Source organism: Phyllostomus discolor, chromosome 4 (genome assembly GCF_004126475.2).
Source record: "Phyllostomus discolor isolate MPI-MPIP mPhyDis1 chromosome 4, mPhyDis1.pri.v3, whole genome shotgun sequence".
NCBI lineage: Eukaryota > Metazoa > Chordata > Mammalia > Chiroptera > Phyllostomidae > Phyllostomus > Phyllostomus discolor.
Window position 1 is genome coordinate 107,919,032 of NC_040906.2, and position 23,899 is coordinate 107,942,930.

General features: G+C 45.4%; 1 protein-coding gene across 8 annotated transcripts in view; it reads left to right on the forward strand.

Annotated features, from left to right (window-relative positions):
- The window catches only part of ANKS1A (ankyrin repeat and sterile alpha motif domain containing 1A), a 191,465-nt gene that overhangs the window by 58,239 nt on the left and 109,327 nt on the right, over positions 1–23,899 (forward strand). For all 8 annotated transcript variants that reach the window (XM_028508894.2, XM_036023971.1, XM_036023972.1 and 5 more), the window contains exons 2-3: positions 21,448–21,528; positions 23,287–23,443. In XM_028508894.2, coding sequence (XP_028364695.1) covers positions 21,448–21,528; positions 23,287–23,443 — 238 coding nt within the window. The remainder of the gene's footprint in view (positions 1–21,447; positions 21,529–23,286; positions 23,444–23,899) is intronic.

Sequence of the window (23,899 nt, forward strand, 5' to 3'; positions counted from 1 at the left end):
TGAGAGAGAAACATCTATCAGTTGCCTTCTTGTACACACCCCGACCAGGGACCAAACCCACAACTTAGGTATGTGCCCTGATTAGGAATCGAACCCGCAACCCTTTGGTTATGGGATGGCACTCCAACCAATGGAGCCAACTTTGCCTAGGGCCGTTTGACTTTCCTTCAGCAGTGCCACCAATGCTACACTGCCTTGGTCACTGCAGCTTCGTAATAAGTCTTAGAGTTTGGCAGTGTTGGTCCTCCAGCTTTGTTCTTTTCCTTCTTTACTGTGCTGCCTATTCTGGGCCTTTTGACTTTTCATATACACTTTAGAATTAGCTTGTTGGTGTCCAAAAAATAACTTGCTGGGATTCCAATTGGGATTGTGTTGAATCTACAGATCAAGTTGAGAAGAATTGGTATCTTAATAACACAGAGATGGGCAAAGGTAGGTTTACAGTTGTGAGTATGTCAAGCACAGAGTTTATTCTTATATTATTATTTATTTATGTACTGTTATTTATTTGTATTACTTATAAAGCTACTTTTGCCAACCCCTGTATTGAACTTTCCTATTCATGAACGTGGAATACCTCTCTGTTTATTTAGTTCTTTGGTTTCTCTTATCAGAGTTTTGTAGTTTTACTCATATAGATCTTGTTTATATTTGTTAGATGTATACTAAAGTGTTTCATTTTGGGTGCTAATTAATATAAATGGTATTATGTTTTTAACTTCAAAATCCAGTTGCTTGTTGCTGGTATGTAGGAAAGCAACTGACTTTTGTAGCGACCTTGCTACAATCACTTACTTAGTTCCAGGAGGTTTTTTGTCGTTGTTCAGGAGTTTTCACAGAGATAATTATACCATCTGTGAACAAAGAGTTTTATTTCTTCCTTCCTAATCTGGATACTGATTTTTTTCTCTTCTCACTGTGTTGGGCAGCACTTCCAGTGTGATGCTGAGTAGGAGTGGGGGGAGAGGATGTCTTTGTCTTGTTCCTGATCGTAGGGGAAGCATCTGGTTGCTCTCCACTCAGTGTGACGTTAGCTGTACATTTATTTATTGGCTGTGTTTATCAAGTTGAGGCAGTTTCTCTCCATTACTAGTTTTCTGAGGATTTTTATCATAAATGGGTATTGGATTTGTCAAATACTTTGTATATATATTGATATGATCCTATTATTTTCTTCTTTAGTTTGTTGACATGATAGGTTGTGTTTGTTTTAATGTTGAATTAGTCTCGTGTACCTGGAATAAATCCCACTTGGTTGTGGTGCAGAGTTCTTTTTACACATTGTTGTGTTCCATTCAGTGGTTTGTAGTTGAAGATTTTGCGCCTGTCAAGAGAGAGTCTGCAGTTTTCCTTCTTGTACTGTCATTGTGCAGTTTGGGTGCTGGGGTAATGCTGTCCTCAAAGGATGAGTTAGGAAGTGTTCTCTCTGCTTCTGTCTTCTGGATGAGATTGCAGAGAATTGGTATAATTTCCTCTTTAAATGTTTGGTAGGATTCACCAGTGAAACTGTTTGGGCCTGGTGCTTTGCATTTTGTAAGGTTTTCAAGAAACCGAATAATAGGCTCATTCAGGTGATCTGTTTTTCTTGTGTGAATTTTGGTAGGAATTGGTCCATTTAATGTAAGTTGTCCTATCTGTGGACATAGAGTTGTTCATATTAATCTTTTGCAACCCTTTCAGAGTCCATGGGATCAGTAGTAATGGCCCCTCTTCGACAGTAGTAGTTTGTACATGTTTTTTCTTGGACAGCCCAGATAGACATTCATCAATGGTATTGCTCTTTTCAAAGAACCAGTCTAGAGTGTGGTATTTTCAGTTCATATCACAGTTTAGAGCCATGATAATTCTTAACTTTGAATTAGTCTCTAAATTTTTGTCAGTAATTGCTATACATGTTGTTACAGAGCTCGCCAGAACTGTCAGTGAGCAGACCGGGGCCTGTCCACGTGTTGCCTCGGTGAAAGACCCAGCAATTAATGCTGGAAGGAGCAGATCTTTATTCACAACACTCCAACCTTGGTAGGGGCTCAGAGCACCTCAACTCAGAGCCCTCCTTTCCAATAAGACTCAGCACTTCCCGTGCTCCCCACCAGGCTGTGAGCCAAAGCCTCCCCCAAAGTTGCCCATGTCCTCATCTGTGCAGGATCTGGGGCACATTGCTGTCAGCCCACATTTAATAGCCCAGGAAGGTATGTGCCGTATTCTTCTGGATCATGGTAAGACTCAGGAAGGCACAGATCTTAATAGTCCAGGTGCAGCCGGTCAGGATCTTGCAAGGAAGGCCTTTGCAGCTCTGGAGTCAGCCAGCGCATTTACTTCTCCCCTCTCTTGGCTCTTTCAAACAGCATGACAAAAATCCCTTACACAGACAGCATTTTTCTTCCCTCACTCTGACTCCCCGCATGGCCAAGAGCACTTCTTCCCAAGCCGCATGGTCAGGAGAGCTCTGCACGGCTGCTACATCCTGCTTTTCTTCTCCTTTCTAAGCCATGTGGCCAAGAGAGAACAGTGGCTCCTGTGCCTAGTTTAAATCCCAGCACCTCTTCAGTAACCCCATTTCGACTCCTCCCACACTGGGTTACACCTGCCTGTTCTGTATCTTCTGCCTTTGTTAGTGTGGGCAGGGGTGGCCTCCAGATGCCAGCACCACCTTCCTGCTTTCACATAGGCACTGCAACTGGGAAACCACCTCCTGGCTACATCACAGGTTAAAGTCACGCCCATCTCCCTCCACCTGAGTGGAGGGGTTGCCAGAGCTTTTGATGTATCTGTGAAGCTAGCCAGCTGCTATTGATATGCAAAGTACCTCTCAACCAATTTGTCCACTTCCCCATCTCCCAAGTGATGGCTGTAGGGGGTTTTCCTATATTCCCGGGCACCCCAAGTTTTGAACACCTGTTACAATATGTGTGCACAAACGTGTAAGTCTGAGGAGCTACACAGAGGTATCATTAGACTTTTTAAGGCTTATTATTTGCCTAATAACAGAATGGCTATACAGTCAGTCCTCCTCATGGCTTCCACATCTGCAGATCCATCATCCAGCTGCAGATGGACAGTATTTGAAACAAAGTTATGTTGTTGCTGATTTGCTAAAATTCTGTGTAATTAGGTCTAGGATGGCTGTATCTGTACTGAACATAGACTTTTTTATTGTCATTATTCCCTGAACAATTCACTATAACAACTATTTCCATATCATTTACATTTTGTTACATATTATAATTCAGAGATGTTTTAAGGTATATGGGAAGGTGTGCATAGGTTGTATGCAAATTCTATGCCATTTTCTGTAAGGGTCTCAAGCATCCATGGACTTTGGTATCTGTATGTGGGGTGGGGGCCCAGGGAGGTGTCCTGAAACCAATTCCTTGCAGGTACCAAGGGACAACTGTATGAACTAGCAATTATTTAAATCTACCTCCAGGGGCGTTCAACCTTTTGGTGTCTTGGGCCACACATTAAGTACACAAACACTAACAAAAACTGATGAACAAAAAAAAGGGCTTTCAGTAAATTAACGATTTTGTGTTGGGCTGCATTCATAGTCATCCTGGGCCTCGTGTGTCCCGAGGGCTGCGGGCTGGACACCCCTGTCCCAGACTATTGATTGAAGCAGGTGGTGAATGGAGACATAAACTTAGAGGTCAGGCAGATCAAGTCTGCATGCCGACTCCCTATGCTAGTGGTATGTCCTTGGGCACGTGGCTCACCTCTCTTTAGTTCTATGTTCTGTTCATCTCTCTGAGCATGTTAAAGTTTATAAAACACAATTTTATAAAATTATTCTTACAAATTTTTATTTATTTATTTTTAGAGAGAAAGGAAGAGGAGAGGAAAAGAGAAACATCAGTGTGTGGTTGCCTCTCACGCGCCCCCTACTGGGGACCTGGTCCACAACCTGGGCATGTGTCCTGACTAGGAATCAAACTGGCAACCCTTTGGTTCGCAGGCCCACACTCAGTCCACTGAGCCATACCAGCTGGGGCTCTGAGACACAAGTTCTTATCTTGCTACTGAGTATGAAAATTAGAGCTAATATATGTCCAGTATGATACCTGGTATATAGTAGACTCTATTGTAGCTATTGTGCTTCTGAAAGACAACATCCGTTAGACTAATTAAAAATTTTCAGGGTTTATTGACACTCTAGGCCAGTGATTTTCAACCTTTTTTATCTCATGGCACGTATAAATTATTTACTAAAATTCTGTGGCACACACAAAAATATATTTTTTGTAGATGTGACCCAAAAATAAAAGGTGTAATTTTGACTCATTCACACTGGCTATTATTGTGTTGGCTGTTGTCATTTTTTTAAATATGACAATCTTGGGGAAAAGAGGTCAGCGCTCCTGACTGTTGCATATTTCAAACATTCTCGCAGCACGCCGGTTACCAGTGGCCGCTCTGGGCCCGTCAGCAGGGACAGGGCTTTCCTTTCGTCCTATGACGTGTAAAGCTGCGTTTCCTCCCACACGGAGTTCTGGTTGCTGTGAATGGCTGCCTCTTGATGGAACATTTAAAATTTGAGAAGCAAAAAGCTGTTCATAGAAAAGCCCTTCTATGTGGGAACAGTTTTCTTCATAGCCTTCCTGGTCCGGTCAGTTATTCCTCAGATGGTGGATGGTGCACCGAGCACAACCTTGCCTTTGAGCCAGCGGTTTGCCAAGGTCCTCAGTCACCCAAAATGAATGCTTATTTTTGGGGTAGACTCCAAGGACAGGGTGCGAGGTGCCTTTCTGGAAAATCTAGAAAAGGAATTGGGCAAATACAGCAGATTTGGGAGGCTGATCACGTGCAGATGGCAATAGAGTCCCTGAGACAGGCCCTGGGGTTGAATGAAACTCAGACATACTGCAAATAGAGACAGAGAAAGTGAGGAAACCTGGACTTGGTTAAAGCCAACATTTTTGGTTTTGTTTTTTCTTAATTTTCCAAAGTAATGTGCCTCGTTCAGCTGTTTTTACTAACAGAAGTTACAAGTGGCCACAGTGCTTACTAAGTTATGGAGAAATAACTTTTAAAAATGAATTTAAACACAAAAAGCTTAAAGCAGCAAAATTTGATCTGTCTAACCTGTATGTGTTTTCAGAAATAATTGCCATGTTTCCTCTAAGAACAGAATGTGATTTTTAGAAAGGAAATAATCTGTGTGGGGAAGTCAGTCACCTTGGTTGCATTGAGCTAAAGCAGAGAGGAGGCTGCTGGGAAAATGGTTCTGAGAAAGGGGTGGTGGTTGTATCCTGGCTGTCCTGGGTCAGAGTACATGATGGCTCTGAGTAAGAAGTCTTGGCCTTGGACTAGGATGCCAGGCAGCCAGAGGTTACCCATGTGGGGGATTACTCACTGAGCTTCCCTCCCTTCAGGCTGCTCTGGCTTCCTTCTCAAACCTTAGCCTCAGCCTCACTCCCTTTCCTCACAGTGCCACACTGTTGCCCACACCAGGGTTTACAGACTTAGCCATTAGGAAGATGATTCTGACCCTTAACAATTCAAGTACTTATCTGTCTGCTGGACTGAATGTTCACGGCTCTTGGAAGGTAACTTCACGAAGAGAAGTTGGGGGGTGGGGGGTGGGGGGCAGGGATGCTGGTCAAAGGACAGGGCTGAGGGCATGTCCTGTGAGGGAGTGAAGAGGACTCACCCGGGCACGTGGTGCAGTGAAAGAGCACTTCGCTGGGAGGCAGGACCTCGCTTCCAGTCCGGCATGGCTGTCGTCCTCTCCACGGCGTCTCGTTTTGGTCTAGATGGTTTCAGGTACTGGGGGTTGACAGAGGACTGAAACAGGGCCCTGCTTTTGAGGAGGTCATCGTCTGATGAAGAAAACAAGTTTGCTGGAAACAAAGAGAACATATGTAGAATTGCACATGTTTCAAACAGACGCCTGGAGAGAGCTGCACTTACAGTCCACGCAGCCTGGAAAGTGGGGTGACATGGCATTGACGGGTGTTTGGGATTCCACAGAGCTGAAGCTGGGCAAGGCAGAGGCAGCAGCAGGTGCAAAGACAGGTGACGGGTACCTGGTGCCTCCAGCACGCACTGCAGTGTGGAGGGCAGGAGAGCTGAAAGGCTAAGGGGAGGGGGGCAGCGTGGGCAGACCCTCGCTGCGCGGCAGGCTAGGAGCATTTTCCTGTAGGGAAGAGAGGGCCATCTGAAGCTCTTCAGGAGATACACCAGCCTGGATACACGGGTTAAAAACATGCCCGTGGCTTTAGAAAATTACCAGTGACATCATTGTGGAGAGCGTTTTTTGTCAGTTGAGAAAGGGTCAAGGTCATTTTGGAGGTGATTTTAGGAGTAAGGCCGTGACTTTGGAAATGGAGAAGAAGGGGCAAATCTGCTAACTGTTTTACAAAGTGTCTGCGAGTTGGACCTCCTGTTGGCTCATTCACCACCTGCAGCCTCACTGCTGTTCTGACTGGCGGCACAAACCATTACGACAGTTCCTACCCTGCCTCTGAAATCCACTTGCCTTTCTAATCACTGACCCATTTGGTCCCCTCCCCTGGGGCACTGGTACTGTAGTCATATGGGCAAGCTTGTTTTTTTTAGCCTTTGTAATTGAAGAGCTCCATTCAGAAGCAAATGGTAATAATTGATTTTAATCCTCTACAGGCTGGAAAAATCAAAGACCACAGGATTTTTTTTTTTAAGGAAGCCAAACCCAGAAATAAATTTTCTTTAGAACTCCTTAAAAGAACTCTTAAGAATCTCATAACCGGAAGCCTGTCTCTCTGGAATAGATCTGGCTTCACTTGAAAAGCAAACGTGGGTGTGTGCCTTGGTGAAGAAGAGACTGTTGTGACACTTGCGAAGCAGTGAGGGAGACTCCCTTTAAGACCAGCGCAGGAAGAGTATTGCAGTAGGGGAGAGCGATCAGCTCAACTTGGAATACAGTAAGGACTAGAGGGGATTGACGCCAAGGAGCGAGGTGAGGGGTCAGTGCAGGGAGAAGTCACTAAGAAGAGACCTTAAGGGTAAGGGGTTGTGCTAAACTCACCTAACAGGATTTTTGCTAAAGGCTGGTCAAAGACCGAGACAGCAAAGGTGGGGTAAGGGAACTCAATCAGATACTCAGGGTGGGGGGACTGCTGTTAAACTTAACAGGGTTCTTGCTGAAACTGGGCTGAGCAGGCCAAAGAAAGGATAGGCTCCGAAGTCAAGGCCTAGTTGTAGAGTGCTCGGGGGAGCCTGGCTAAATTTGGTCAAGGAGAGTCTTTGTGTGTGTGTGTGTGTGTGTGTGGGAGAGAGGGAGGGAGAGAGGGAGGGAGAGAGGGAGGGAGAGGGAGAGAGGGAGGGAGAGGGAGAGAGGGAGATGGAGAGAGAGAGATTACAAAAGTAATTTGTGTTTCACCCCCAGAACCAGTCAGTCTGAACAGTTTGGCACACAGCCTTCTGTGCGTTAGTACGGGCCTAGAAAAATACACCGTTCTTACGGAAATGAGATCGTGCTCTGCAGACTGTGATGCAGGTGCGTGTCTCACTTCATATGTCTTGTGTGTTTTTTCATGTCAGCACATGATCGCTGGTCTCATTCTTTAGAATGCCTGCTGCACTTCAGCCATTGAGGCCAAACCCTTATATCTTAGATTTATTTACAGTTTTTTTCAAATACATTATGCCATCTATTTCATAAAACAACCTTCTCAGTGTAGGAATAGGGCTAGTGACATCTGCATTCTACATAAAGCCTAGGTGATTTGCTAGAAACTTTGTAGCTAATGCATGTCAAGTCCAGAACTCATTCATATGGGTCAGTTGCATGTGTGAAAAACAGTTGGATCTTTGACATTCAGCTTACATGCCCGCCACGTTCAGAATACTGTTCTTATCTGTGACTCTTGAGACACTTAGGAAATATATGTGGTACTTTTGGACCTAGAATCTGATCATAAATTTCGTTTCAGGTGTTCATTCTTTGGGTGTATATTAATTTCAGTATTATAATTTTTATCATTTTAATTTCCTCAAACAGCAAAATAATCATTTTAAGGTAAAATTAATTCAGACAACATGTATCTCTTATTATAATGTTTATGCTTTCATTAATTACCTTAAGTAAAAAAGTTTGTCAGAGCCCTGGCTGGTGTGGCTCAGTGGTTGAGCTCCGGCCTGCAAATCAAAGGGTCGCCTGTTCGATTCCTGGTCTAGGGCACCTGCCTGGGTTGCGGGCCAGGTCTCTGACAGGGGGGCGTGTGAGAAGTAACCACCCACTGATGCTTCTCTCCCTCTCTTTCTCTCTCCCTTCTCCACTCTCTACAAATAAATAGATAAAATCTTTTTAAAAAATAAAACAGTTTGTCAGCTAACTATTGGATTTCTGGAGATGTTAATGGGAGTTTTTCACTTAACTGCCTTTGTTCATTTCCTTCTGGGATGTGGTTCCTGCAAGGAACGTGGTGCCTCTCTCTCTGTACTCAGTTGGTTTCTTGTGACTCTCGAGAGCGAGAGAGAGAGCAGTACAGGACACATGAGGAGTGGGGGGAAGTGAACCAGGGCGGAAATGGAAGAACGTGAGCTGCGGGGAACCCATCATGTTAGGAATGAGGAAACAGTACAGAGCTGTCTTCAAGACATTGTATAGCACCTGGTTGGGGTTTTGGAGTTCAACCCGGCTGTCACCCATTCCAGCTCTGTGACCCTGGGTTCTGTTACCAGTGTTAGGGCCCTTGGGTTCCCCAGGATAGAAATCGAGAGGAACTGCCAGAGGAATTTCCAGACACGTTTTATTAAGCTTATGCTGAGCACAGGGCGGGCAGCATGGGGGAAGAAAGATCCTCTGAACTGATTCTCTGAGAAACCTGGTTGGGTTGCTTTTGTAAGCTGGGGACATGGTGAGCTTGTGGGAAAAGATGGGACTGAAGGTTCAGGGAGTGACATTTTCCATGTTGGGGTCAGACTGCTATGGCCTTCTGCCCTCTGTTGGCTGCTTAGCAACTGTCTCTGCACCTTCCCTGCGAGGGCCAATGTGGTGACCACTCACTGCCACCCACCCTGGGAAGGTGTACCTCGATCAGCCGCCCGTGTGGAATGGTGGTTTCACCATCTGCAAGGAAGTAAGCCGTTAGAGGGGGATAATAAATACTTTCTTGTGTTCTTTGTAGGAAGTGTATGGGTGGTTGCATTCTTGTGGTCAGTTTATCTGGTGTTCCTTCTGGCCATCTGGCATTCCTTAGGCCTGGGCGGAAGTCCCTGTGTTGTCTCAGTCCTCTGCAGAAGTAAATAGTGCATTATTTAATCCACTTAAGGTAGACTTGGTCCATAGTAAACATTTAGCGTTAATTGTTATTTCCAGGCCTTTAAGGCTACATTAGAATTCTGAGAAAGGGGTCTTAAAGTCTGGACGGAGTAAAGTGCCCATGGAATTCATGGTTCAGGCCAGGGCACTGTCTTACTTACGCTGGGACAGCAGATAGGAGCCAGGATCTGTGGTTTCCCTAAGGTGGAAACCCAGACAGGGCTGGCTAGGGCATCTGCCTTCCTGCCTCAGCCCAGTTAAGCCCCTGGACTTTGACAAATTGACAAACCAGGGAGCAAATCATTTTTAAAAGCTCTTCTTCAGACGGACACACACATACACACACACACACACACACACACGTTCACTCTGCAGTAGAGGAAACATTGTTTTTTCTTTCTATGTAACATGTTATCTTCGAGGAGTATGAGTCTGCACATGTATTTAATAAAATTTGTGCAGTATTTGTTGTTCAAGAAATAACTTGACAGAGGTTATTTGAGTTCTTACAGTTTTTAAAATCTAAAAAACTAATGTTACCATGCTTTTCTGGGTGTGGACTTCTCTTACCTGCGGAGCTGTCCGCGTGTGCCAGGTGCATTGTTCTTAGCAGCGAGGGCCCAGTGGTAACGTATTTGGATCTGCCTCTAAGTTGCGTGAAAGACGATCAAATAATGACAATGTAGAACTCTGAACTGAGATGGTGGTAATGACGGCAGAGTCCAAGGAGCTCTACAGGTAGCTTGGGAAGAGCCTGCCTGGCCTGAGAAGAAAGGAAAGAGTTCCCTGAGGAGGAGGACTTTGCTCGTCCTGAGGAGCAGTCGAAGAGGGAGCATGGTCGCCTGCGCTGTGTGTGAGGAATGCAGAAAACTGGGCAGAGTCTGTTTTTAAAAGATCACTGTGGCTGCAGTGCGATCACACACCCTTCCCCTGGTTGCAAAGCCCTTTCTTCCCTTTTTTTCTTGCTAATGGAATGCCATTCACCCAAGCCTTTTTTTCTGTGCGACCTCAGCATTCGCCCCAGTTTTCCTAGCACGCCTCACATTGCATTATAATTTTTTGTTCTGTCTGAGGTTCTTGAGGGCAGGGCTTGGTATTATTTATTGTATGCACCTAGAACAGCGCTGTGGTGTTGCCACTTCTTCCCTCTCCCCAGATACGTGAGCAGTCACTCTGCCAGGTACGGTGTGCTTGCCGCCTGGGGAGCGGGCACGGGCGGGCACAGCCCTGCCGTCACGGAGCACGCAGCCGTGCAGCAGCTTTGCTCAGTGAGTGAATACGGTGAATGAATGAGCCACTACTCAGAATCAGAGTTTTGAACCCCAGAGACCACTTTAATGCAGCTCAGCAGTTCTGTGCCTTTTTTGCAGTATGGAACAGAAACAATGAAGACTGACATGTTAAGAAGCCACACTAAGGCAAACTGAAACAAATAAAATGTATAGGGCCCCAAAGTAATAATGTCAACTGGGGAGAAATGTGGCTCGTGCAAACCTGAGTTACTGTGAATTCTCATGAGTACATCAAGGTGGCAGCAGAGCCCTCCTGACATGCGTTCAGGGCACCGTGGCGCACCGCTCAGGTCCTCGGGCCCCCGTCCTGCCCCCATCCAGGAGTGACAGTTTCGCCTGGCGCTCCCCATGCCACCCTTCATGTTCCCCTCCCTGCTGGAGGCGATGATGGGGAGGCCGTGCTGGGCTTGCCCCCATAGCAGTGACTGAAAATGCCAGTTCCCAGAGCCAGTGTACGAGGTTTGATACAGTCACTACTCTCAGGGAACTTGCCGATTCATGTGTGTGAGTGTTTTTGTGTGTGTCCACGTAAAGACAGCCTAGAAACAGGAGGGCCCAGGACAGAATGCTGCAGAGAGCAACACCGATAACTGGTATGTCTATTCTGAAGACAGTTGCCCTTGGCAGGAGAGGGGGAATGCCTGTTAGCCGTAGGGACAGGGGGGCCACCGTGCCGAGTTCATTGTGTGAATGGTGCCTCCTGCGAGTTAGGACGGGGCATCGCTGTTCTGCTTGTGTGTCTCTCCCATGAGGAACAGACCCTTCACAGTCACTGCCTTTCATCACATGCTCGCAGCACAAAAAGCCCACGGATGCCAAGGTTGCCACGCTCGTACCTGTCTTGAGGTGACAAAGGCTCGTCCAGCCTGACTGTAGTGTCAGAATCCTTTCTGCACCATTGTCACTGGGAGGCTGTCTGCACACACCTGGCCAGGTCTGAGCTCTCCTCAGCGTTTCCTCCATCTCTCTGAATGTCATGCTTATGCTGCCGTTTCTTGAGTCCTAAGTTTTAGACATCCTCTGTCAGGCTCAAGTGGAAGAGGAAGGGTTCACACTCCCAAGCTTTCTTGGTCCACTGCTTCTCTCTTCATCTTTCAGATGCATCATTAAAAATTTTTAGTTAGACCAGTATTGAAGATTTATGTTTCTGTTTCTGTGGCTGTTAGTGTGACTCACCTGCTGAACCAATTAGTATGCAGTGGGGCCTCAGTGCTCGAACTTAATTTGTTCTGGAAAACTGTTCAAGAAGCGGTTTGTTCAGAAACTGAATCTCCTTTGTCACCTAGGAGACGGGTGACTCACCATGCATGAAAGGGTTGTCAGGTCAAGACCCGAGACCCAAAGTTTTGTTAGACATCCAAGACAGTTTTCCATGACAACTTGGTCGAGGACCCGAATCGTCCGAGAACCAGGACGTTCAAGAACTGAGGTTTGACTGCACCGCAGGCCTGTCCTTTTCCTCTCACGCAGCCCTCCAGTGCCTCTCTCGTTGGCTTCCTGAGTCTTCTGTGTCTGGTTCACTATTGATTCCCGAACCACAACCATGATTTTTAAATCCCTGAATGCCCTTTTCCACACCCAGGTGGACACATGAGTCGATCCTGTGAGCTGCATTTTCTCCGGCAGACCCAGCCCTGCGTTCTCTGGCGGTGGGCATCATCGGCGCCATTCTCCAGGCCGCTGGGTGGCGGGCTCCCTGTGCCTGTTTTGCCCTCTTTCCTGGAAGACGTCTTCCTCTTTCTTGGTTTGTTCATCCATTTGATAGAGTATATCCTCCAGGTGCTTCCTGGTAAAAAGGGTGTGAAGGAGTTAAATTTGAGACCCTACACGTCTAAGACTATCTTTATCCTCCTTCATACTGTACTGATAATTTGCCTTCTAGACTGGAAATATGTCACCTCAGAATTTGAAAGTGTCGCTTCCTCGTCTGTGGCTCCAGAGACGCCATTGAAAATTGTGATGCCACCCAGTCCTTTGGGTGTGAACTGTGTTTTCTCCCTGGAAGCTGTGTTCTCTGTCTCACGGGTTCTGAGATGCATTCTGAAATGTCGCCATGTACCCTGGGGGCGGGCCTCTTTAAAAAGTTGCCCTGAGCATAGGATGGACTCTTTCAACTGAAAGTTCAAAACACAACTTCCTTTCCTAGAATCCCTCGGTTCTAGAAAAATTTCGGAAGTTATTTCTTTGATGATTTCCTCCTCTCTCTCTTTTTCTGGGCTCTTGGTCTTCCAATTTTTAAAATCTTTTCTCTTGTGTTTCCCATCTCTGCTTTTACTTTCTGAGAGATTTACTCAACTTTATCTTGTAGCTCTTTATTTATATATTTTTTTCTACTTTCATTTTAAATTTTCAGGAACTTGGCACTGACCCAGGTTTTTCTAATCTGGTTCTTGTGTGATAATAGGTTTTTATTGTTGAGGTTTTATTTGGTTCCTCGTTTCTGTTTTTTTGAGTCCCTTTATTCTATTTGTTTTGTGCTCTTTTTATACTGAACGACGGTCCTTGGTCATCATTTTCATCTATGAGTGAGACACTAAAAAGCCAATTAGATGGGGTATGCAGAGGTGGGAGGAACTTGCCCTGGATGGGTTTTATATACTGTAAGGTGATTGGGCAGGAGCCCACCTGCTTTGTTAGGGAATCCCCAGAAGTCAGCATCTGGTGAACTTTTCTGTGGTGGCTTTTGGTTTTTCCAGGAAAGAATCTTCCAACCTTCTGTTTGGGGTGGAGAAGGGGCCGCCAGCATTCTGGGAACCCAGTAGACATGCAGGGCTGGGATCTTTCCTTCTGGGTGTCGACTTCCTTTTAGGGGCTTTGTTTTTAGTGCAGTGGCTCCCCGAGCATTCTGCTGTTCTTAATGTCCCCCAGTCTGGATCAGTGTCTTCACAGAATAATCCAGCCTGGGTACAGGAGTGGTAGCCTACTGGCCTCCATAGGTGTGACCAGAGACCTGGGGTCTAACACCTTCTTGTACAGAATTTGTATCAAGTCCCAGTTTTCAGTCCCTCCTCCTCCCTGGTATCCTCTGTCACCTGGTGCCTCTGACCCTGAGCCTTCCCAGGCACATGTGGGTGGGCATCCCACTCTCTGGCCACAGGGGGTCACTCTCTCAGCTCTGCAAACTTAACTATTCTTCGTCTTCCAAAAAGTGTTGGCATTTTAAGTTCACTCTTTTCTTTCTCCTGTTCCTTTTTTGTTTGCTTCTGCTCCCATTTTAATGAAATTTAGGAGCTGGTAGAAATAAAAATACATGTTTAATTTTTCCCAGTTAGCTGGATAGAATTCCTTCAGGGGTTTGTGGTGGTTGTTTCACGTGTGTAAGTTTTGTCTTTCTCTGAGGATCACAAGTTTGTGTGTGTCCTTTGACAGTGGCGATGGTTTCACAGGCTCCTTATCTTTCCTTTCACCCTCAACGGTTAAGTATGTAAAAGCTTTTTAGTAAGGATGTGTCAAATTCATTTCAGTAAGATGAACTCTTTTTAAAATTAGACTAACTGTGGACAATGTTTCATTGTTAGAACACTGCCAGCCCTTCCTGAGGTTCAGCGATAAACCTGCCTTTGCAAGGACAGCCAAAAGGGAAAAACAGCGAAAGCCTCGGGCAGAAAAAGGCTGAGACAAACTCCTGTTTGGACCTTCCGTAATGAAGTAATCAGGAGTTGGTGGAGAGCTGCCCAGAGCCTCTCTTCCCCCGCAACCTCATTGCCATCGCTCCTTTTTCAGAGTCTGAAATGGACAAGGCCCTTTCCTGACTTGCTCTGGGAACCTTGACCTCCTGAGAACTAATTCAGGAGACTCAGTGCTCCAAGTTTTCTTTCAACAGTCAAGGTCAAGAGCCTGGAGAAACTGAAAGAAACATGCATTAGAAGTCAAATGTGGGATTTTGTTTCAGTTCCGCATTAATTAGCTACATGATAATCAGCAAGTCATTTGATCTTTAGTTTTCTTACCTGTAAGATGGAAATAACAATATATACTTTCCTACTCCATAATGTGGGTGTGAGGGTCAAATATGAATGCATGCAAACATTCGAACATTGTTATCTTGCACTACCCATGTAACCATGGTGCTCCAAACCCCTGCATCCACCTACTGACTGCACATCTGTGCATGGGAGTCCCGGTTCCTTTCAGCCTCAACTAGTGCAAACAAACCCCTCTGCCTCCTCCCCTTCCCTCCCCTTGCTCACTCTGCCACAACCACAAAACAAAGCAACCCTGGTTTTCTTCCTGAATTTGCTGTCATTATCCACTGCATTGTTTGGCTCACACCCTACATCCTGTCTTTTCTATTGACTCTGCACGTCTCTTACCTCTGTCTTCATTCAGGTCCGCACTTCTTGCCTGGATTGCTAACTTCTGACTGGGCTCCCAGGGTCTAGTCACATGCTTCTTCTAGTCTGTCATCTATGCAACTATTTAGCCTCATGATTTTTTTTCAAACTCTAAAATATGTCAGTCCATCACAACAGTATGGTGAATAACAAATTGACCCTCGAGGTTCCCACCTCCCAGCTGTTAAAGGAAGGGCTTTTCCAAAACATACATCTGATCTGTCCCTGCTGAAAACCTTGTGTTAGTTTGCAGGGCCCTTGCTGACCTGGCGCTGCCTGCCTCCCCATCCTGGCATTCCCTCGTCTTCGCATGCATCTTCCAGCCACCCACAGTTACTTGCAATTGCCTCTATTTGCTGGGACTACTTAGTGGACTTTGAATTTGGGTGTTTCCTCTTTGTTTCTCCTGGCTGGCTGATTCCTTCTAAGGCTTAAGGCTCAGCTCAAGTATCTCTTCTGCAAAGTTTCCCTTATTCCCATTTCCTCATGAACTACCCCTCGTATACTTCCTTCACAGAGAGTCACACAAGGTATAGTATTGTCATTTGTTCACCTGTCTCTCTTCCCCAGTCTACTCCAGGGTGGAGACTCTGGCACCCTGGAAGGGAGTACATAACATTTATTTGATTGAACTGGACTGGATGCTCTGCCCATGTATAGAGATGTTATTCCTTGTCTGTGTAAAGGTAGCAGTCAGGTAGCTGGGCAACCACGTGAAGCCAGCTCACTGCCAGCTAGAGCTGACCCCAAAGTCTGATGGCACAGTGGTCATGATGAAAGTGGGCTGGGCACTTTGGTTCCAACTTATGATCCTTCTGTCTCTTGTGTTTTGTGTACAAATGCAGTGTTCTTGTGAATCCCATAAAGAGTTTGTTGTCATTGTTAGTGGATACAGTGTAGCAGATCAGCTACACTGCAGAGAGTGCAGCACACTGGGGCTGCAGCTTGGTGAGAATGGAATGTTGGAAGTAGCACACTGGGGGCCGGTACATAGTGTGGTGCTCTTGGAAACATGAGGGATTCCCCTAACGGGTTTCAGTTACGTAGTACAGATGAGCAGCGTGAAGAATTGACTGTGGTTCAAGGTCAAATATGATCAGCGCTGTGGTGAAGGTGCAGGAGATGATCTGGAAAATCTGAGGAGGGTGAAATTAATATCCGCCAGTGCCATCAGGAAAGGTGTGGCTCAGGGCTCATTTGAGCTGGGCCAGTTTCTGTGCTGGGTAGAATCAGTGTCTCAGTGTATTTTCTGCTGTTCTTATTTGACTTCACAGAGACTTTAAGCAACTTTACCCCAAGTTTTTGCCTGAATTTTGCTAGGTCTAAAGAGTGGTATGTAAATTTAAACATGAGTGTTGATGGCCCTTTTTAATCAAGTCAAGGAACCCTGATTCCCTTTCAGAGATCTAATGTCTGTCTGATCACAGTGGTTCCGACTTCAGGGTCTGGCCTCTTCCTCTTGTTTTGAAAGTGCTCCCCTTTCCTTCAGCATGGAGTTTATATCTCCCCCTCCCCCACCCTGAGCCTGGCACTCAGTAGATGCTCAGTGGATGCTTATTGACCTGAACTCACCTGGGTGTTCTTTGTGGGCCTGGTCCGTGCGGACAGAGCTCCCCCTTGCTCTCCAGCCCGAGTCAGGCACAAACGTTCTCTGGGCTTTGCATTTGATGCTGTGTCTGCCGGTCCTTCAGACACCCCTACTCTCCTGACTCTCTTCTCAAAGGTCACCTTCTTAAAGAGGTACCTTGTTTAAAATGTCACCCCTTACTGTGCTTTACTGCTTCTTTTGTTTCATTATGGCACTTACCACTACCTGGCTTCATCTTATCTATTTATTTGTTTATTTCATCACTCTCCCCCTCCGCCTAAGAATCCAGGCTGGCTCCGTGAGGGCAGACTGTCTTTTCCCACCTGCTCTCCGGCCCCCAGGACAGTGCCTGACGCATAGAGGGCGCCCTTCACATGTCCGATGAATACATGCCCGTGCAGTATGCCCCAGCACCTCATTCGCCTGTCTCCCCGTATTCAGTGGGCTGTGTCTCTGTGGCCGGTTCTTACTCGTCAGCACCTCCAGATCCAGCATGCTGCCTGCTAAAAACTGACTATCCCTGTATATCCCTGTATAGTCAGTTTTTAAATGAATGGAGAGAGGTGTTTGAGAGGTGGATTTAAAAGATGTAGTTTCTCACCAGTCATATTCTTTCTTGCCCTCCTGTGTCTTTAGATGCTGTCTCAAAACATAGGTGCTCCCACCCTCACCCATGTGGCTCAGCTGGTTGGGGGTCATCCCGCAAAGCGAAATGTCGCTGGTTTGATTCCGGCCAGGGCACTTGCCTGGGTTGAGGGTTCGGTCCCCAGTCAGGGCATGTATAAGATTGATGTTTCTCTCTCACATCAATGTTTCTCTCCCCCTCTTTCTCCTTCCCTTCCCATCTCTCTAAAAATAGATAGGTAAACTCTTTACAAAATGCAGCACCATTGAAGTATAGCTTTAAAAAATAGGTGCTACTGAGGCACAGAAGGCGAGGCTTGCGTGCCTCCTCACCTCGTCCACGAGCTGGGGCGCAGCGGCACGTCTTAGGTCTCTCAGCCCTCGTGCCGTCAGGCTGGTTGAAGCCAGTTATGTCCTGGGGAGCTTATCGCAGTAGAATTTACAGAAGCAGAGACAGTGGTTTGAAGGATTGATAACTTGTCCAAGGTCACAAAACTGACAAGTGGTGGGGCAGGCTTTGAAGTTGGGGCAGCTAATCACAGAGCCTCAGCTCTTAACCCAGGTCCTAAGGTTTCTTCCTGCAGGATTGCTGGGGCCGACTGCTCTGAGTCAACATGAGTCTGAGGTTTTCTTCTGCACGAGAGGGGCAGCCCATTATGTCTCTGCACAGTCCGTATAGGTTAGACCTTGCTAGGAGCCTTCTGGACCATTTTTTTTTTCTGGTTCTCTTGGCACATTGTATTTGCTTTTTGTTTGTATGTGAGCAGCCCTTTGGTATTTGCCGGAGAAACACCTAATAGGATAGCTGTGATCAGGAGGAGGCCTAGACTGTAAATAGCCCTTTTCTTGGGCTGCCAGAGAGGAAGAAACTTGGGTGGAGGGGGATGTTACTGCCATCCTGCCTGAAGCTAAAATTCCAAGCAGAGAAACTACAGTTCTCCATTTTCATTTAGGTTTTATTTAATAATTCCCCATTCCCCCAAATTTCTAGGTGGGTATTTAGATGAAATGCTAGTTAGAGAAAAACTAGGTGTCGGGGGAGTCTGTACTATTTGGAAATGTTCCAGCTTTTTGCAGGAAAGCCCTTATCTTTCTTCCTTGTCTTTTCTAGTTGTTCTGAGGTAGTTTTACTGTGGGTTTAGGGTGTCCAGACCAACCATCTCTAAACCAGAGATGTGGAGGCAGAAGTTGGAAAGTGACAGAGGACTTGCTCAGTCCTGCCTTTTTGTGAAAAGCCAAGGTGGTCTAAGTCTTAGTTTTGCTTTGGGACCTGAACTGAGATGGTTGAAATAACACATTCCTGATGGAGCACTAGTTGCAGAAAGCCCTGTGCTCCCGACTGTTCTAATTCATATGGTATTTCCCCTTCTCAAGTTCTCTTGATCTCGTCCAGCCGTCTTGCTGTGGAATTATGTACACCTTCTATTCCTGCATACTCACCGCCTCTCGTCCCAGTGGATCCTGAAGTCCTCGTCTGGCCAAATGCCAAGAGCTCCATAAATGAGAGATTTGGGTCTGCTGCTGATTTGGCTTGTGACTTGGGGCAAATGACTTGGTTTTAGATTTTAGTGTTAACCTATTTTGTAGTAGAATGATGATCTTTTGTCTTGGGGGGGCACCTGGGAAGCAAGTCTGAAAACTGTTCCTCCGAGATTTTCCAGATCCACTTCACCTTGCATCATTTATCCATTGTCAGGCATGCGGATGTAATTTTTGGGTTAGAACGTGAGATTATCACACAAGTGTGAAGAAGTGTGCTTCTTAGCTCTGTGTTTGGAAGGTGTTACAGGAATCTAAGTTAATGGAAGGTGAGGATACCAGGGTGCACCCCGGGCTCCTGATGTTGTCCCCGGCATCCTTGATAAAGAACAGGTAATGTGTGTTTCAAAGTGCACATATCCTCTCTTTTCACTGAAAATTTCTCTTAAGCTTTTAGGGCTGACACCTACAAGCTTATTAAAGTGGCCCTTGTCTCATGTATATAGACATTTATTATTAGCATATCTGTTTTTTGTCTTTTCCCTGTCTATGGGTTCTTCTCCCTTTCTTTTAAAAAACTATTATGAAAATACTACATGATTGCATTTTCATCGTAGATATTTTGAACTGTGGTAGAACACAGAGCAGAACATGAGTGCATGTCACTCTTCCCAGCGCCTCCACAGGGGTGTGTGAGCATACACACGCACACACGCACACAGTGGGGCTCCTGTTCTGTCACACGGCGGCCTCTCGTTCACACCTGCCTGTGGTGAAGTGTGTCTTGGGAAGTCTTCCATTGTGAGGACAGGCAGGGCCAATTCATTTCCTTTCCTTCGTCCTTGTCGTTGATGGTTATATAATAATTCACTTTACGAGTGTCCCCGATATTTAACTGCTGGCCTGTTGATGGACTTGAAAATTTTAGTTTTCGTTCTTACACTGAAGCAATCCTGTACGAGACAGGACTCTGCACAGTACAGGAGTTTCCGCTGGAGAGCGGCCTGGAAGTGGAAGGGCTGGCTCAAAGCGAACGCCTGTTTTTGTTTTAACGGGTGCTGCCAGATTGTCTTCCCACAGGAATTCACCCATTTAAACTCTGCTAGGGGTGTTTAAGAGTGCTTGTTTTCCTGATCTTTATAAATACTTTACAATGTCATTATTTTCATTTTTACCAGTTTGAGAGGGTAGAAAATGGTATGTGATTATTTTAGTTTGCATTTTTCTGGGGTGTGTCTCTGTAGATCCACCCTTGTCTGATGTCTGCCTTTTAGGAATTCCTCAGTATTGTCAGTTAAGTTGATGGCAACTATTCTTATTTTCTCAGCTGACTCTGTCTGTCTGTCTATGGTGTAGGGTGAGAATTACTTCTGTCACTTCATAGAACTTTAGATAGGAGGTTGTGTATAGTTGTGCACTCAACCCACTATCCTGATAAATTTCCTTCATATATTTTTTGTACAGCATTTATAATTTTTTCTCCTTAACATCATATTCTAATCTCTATTATGTCTTATTACATAGCAATATAACTGATATATGAAATTTTACTATGTGTTTATACCTTAGTTATCAATTCATTTCTCTATTGATTGATTTTTGGGCTATTTCTCTATTTCTAAACTTTTGTTGTTATAAATAATGCTGCTTCCAAAATCTCAACATAAAGGCTCTGGGCTCAGGTGGTTTTACTGGTGATTCTTTCCAAGTTAGTGCACTGTGTCATTGATTCCTGAATATAGAACTGGGTAGATATCTACCCAGCAGATTGTGACCGAAACCTAACATTAATACCATCCAATAGCAATAGACCAGGCTCACTTATGAATGCAGATGTGAAAATTGTAAATAATATACTCTCAAGTAGAATTCACTGAGAGGGCCGTAATGGAGAACGGCCAAATAAGGTTTTGTTTTATTCCAGGAATGAAAGAGTTTTCAATATTAAGAAACCTACTGATAACAACATTATTAGTTGGTTAAATGTGAAAAATTGATTATCTCCATAGATACAGAAAAATTAAACATTTAAATTAAATGACTATTTTTATTAACATTTTAAATAGGAAAAAATATGATATTTCTTTTACATGTTACAGAGTGCCTATCTCAAACCAGCCACCAACACATGAGAGGAATTCTCACTACAAGCGAGGCCAAAACAAGGCTGCCCTCTACTACTTACTGTATTTTATAAGCTCTGGCCAGTGCAGTAAGGTGTGAACAGAAATCAGAATTGAGGCTTTCAGGATTAAATAAGATGATATTTCACCCTTCCTAGTATAGTATTTTTGATCCAATAAGGCACTGAAATTGTAGATCCTGTTGTTATTTTTTATTACCAATAAGACATATTCATGAAGAAAAGAAAGCACTGTCTCCTGCATCTCAACATGCATCCCCTCACGCTTTATGAATGTGGGTTCCTTGATCTGGGTCCTTGTGGTGGAATGGTCCTGGTTATCTCTCTGGTCTGTGGAGGTCTCTCTCCAGCCCTCTCGCCAGAGTGAGGTGAGTGCTCAACACCCGTGACTGGCCGAGCGGCTTGGTTCAGCAATATTTCTGATGACCTGTCAGTGAGCTGTTCTTGCAGCCCTGCGAGTGTTCAGTGACACTGGTCCCAGACTGAGCAATCTATGAAACTGCAGATGAGGAGGGTGCGGAACACACCCTTAAATGATGACTCTGGTGTTTTGACACTTGACTCCTTGCTTAGCAAGCCATTGTGCACTCTTGGTGCTGTGCGTTTCTGTGATAAATTGATGCTGTCCTTTGCCAGAAGTTATGCGGAAGTAACCAGTTTGGTTGAACACCACACAGGGTTCTTTTCCAAGCAGCTAGGGGTCTCTAAATTTGGTTTGTGACTCTGCTCTTTTCCCTTCTCTGCAGCATCTGGAGAGGGCCCAACGTGAATTGTGTCGACAGCACCGGTTACACCCCTCTGCACCACGCCGCTCTGAATGGCCACAAGTAAGTACTGGCGTTCCTGCCCCACCGTCAGGGCGGAGGTCTTCTGGCCGTCTTCTCGGTTCCTGCAAAGGATTACTAAGTAGTCACACTGAGAAAAACAAACTAAATTTAGCCCAACTAGAATTCCCAAATCTCTCTTTAATGTATGACAACTTCAACATCCTTCCCTACTTTGCCCCTCAAAAACTTGAACCCCTCATAAACTTGGACTGCAGGTTAAGTTTGACCTTTTCTTCTCCCCCCGAAATGGTGCAGTGCCACACAGTCATCTGAATATGATGACCATGTTTGGGGCGGCCAGGCCATAAAGGGGCTGGATAATCTGCCAGGTAACCAGCCCGTTTATAAACTGAAAATAGATTGACTGGTCCTGGGAAACTTTCCTTCTGTTAAAGTAGTTATTTTTTTTTACTGTCTTTTAGCTTGCCATTTGTTCCTTATAAAATTAGCCTAATGGACAAGAACCATCTTTAAGGAAAGAAATACATGCATAATAAGGCCTATTTAATTCTCTTAAGTATAGAGAGCTTATTGGGCATTGGGTGGGATTTGTGTGGGAGTTTTCTGGAGGTGTGCTTGGGGGTTTAGGAGGAGAAGGCACAGGTTTAAATGATTGGCAGCTAAATGAGGGCCCTGCCAATCAGGTAAGGGGCAGTGGGAGGGCTCCACCAGGGGGCAGGCATGGTTGTGGGTACAGTGAGTAGACGTGCCAGGATATGGGAGAGTGGGAAACAGAATGTAACAGAATAGAGATTGAGGCATGATACCGTATAAGATTAGCAGCAGAAGTTTAGTTGATGGAGGAAGGATGATTGGAACCATTTTAGACTTTCCTGAGTGAGGAACAGGGACCTCACCACGGTGTGGTGTTTTGTATCACTTGTGCAATATTTGGCCCAGCCTCATGTGCCGAAAAGAGAAAATGATTGTTACCTTCAACATTAAATTTTTCTAAAATATATTGAATGTGATCATCACGTCCTTTCTCTAGTCATTTTAGACAAAGATAACAAGAAATGCGCATATGTAGAGATCCTGCCCCCCCTTAAACAGTGGGGTAACCTGAATTTAAAGTGACTCTTGAACTTAAAAGAGTTCTTGGCTAACTAGCTTATTAGCCAAGTTGATCTCCAGATGCTGTTTTTATTTACAGTGGGGATTTTCCTTGACCTCATGTGCATGGGGATAATTATACATTTGTATCTGCTTAATTAGTGGTGTTACCAAGAAGAAAGCCGAGTCCTTCCCGGATGTAGCAAATGATACCACATGTGTCTGGCTTATGTCTGCAGCAGCTTTAATTGTGCTCTGCCCGCCCACTTTCAGCTCCCACATCACTAAACTCTCTGAATAGTGTGGAGAATAATGATGTTTGTCTTGCATGACTTTTTATGTAAATTCTATCCCTAAATGCTGTTTAAACATCACAAACAAGGAAACGGTGCGAGGCTTGGACAGAGGACCAGACATTTTTTCAAAATAACGGAAAATGGACGGACTGTCCAGAAAGACTAGATAAACAGGGAGGTGAAGAATCAGTGTTGTGTGACGCAGATGGCTCAGCCACACGTCGGCGGCTGCACACGTCGCTCATGGAATGACAGGGAGAGGCCGGGTGACGAGCTCAGGTAGACATAGGGGAGCTGAGTGAGATGGTAGCTGTGAAAGTGCTCTGTGCTGGTATACACGTGTATAAAGAGCTGTTAGTGGGAAGGACTCCTGAGTTCTGCAAACTCATAATTGGTTTTTGCTTTCTAGGGATGTGGTCGAGGTTCTTCTGAGGAATGACGCCCTGACCAATGTGGCTGATTCTAAAGGCTGTTACCCTCTGCACTTGGCAGCCTGGAAAGGAGATGCCCAGATAGTGCGGCTGCTCATCCATCAAGGGCCCTCACACACCAAAGTCAATGAACAGGTTGGGAGGAAGGGAAGCTTTCTTCCATTCAGCTACAGCCAAGGCCTCAGCAACCCCATCGCTGTCTCGGTCCCATAGCTCAGGTCTCAGGGAACGGGCTCTCCCATGCCTGAGAGTGGTTCCCTTCCTCCCAGCACCTCTCAGTGCATCAGGCAGATCTTATTCCATGAGGATGCATTTTATATGCATTTGAGTTACGCAGATGTGGAATAACACTATAATAAAAATATAATGCTAACCTCATGCAAAATTTGAAATAATGCAAATTCTGCAAAATTTCAAGCTGGTGGGCTTAGTTAATTGCAAATTGCACTTGTGCCATTGACACAGCATTGCAATTTCAGCTGGTAAACAGAAATCCTCCCGTGCATGTCTGTACCGTGTGAACAATGCTGTTGTCTCGTACACACCCCCACTCGCAGAGACGGAGGGACCCCAGCCAGTGCTGAGAGTGAG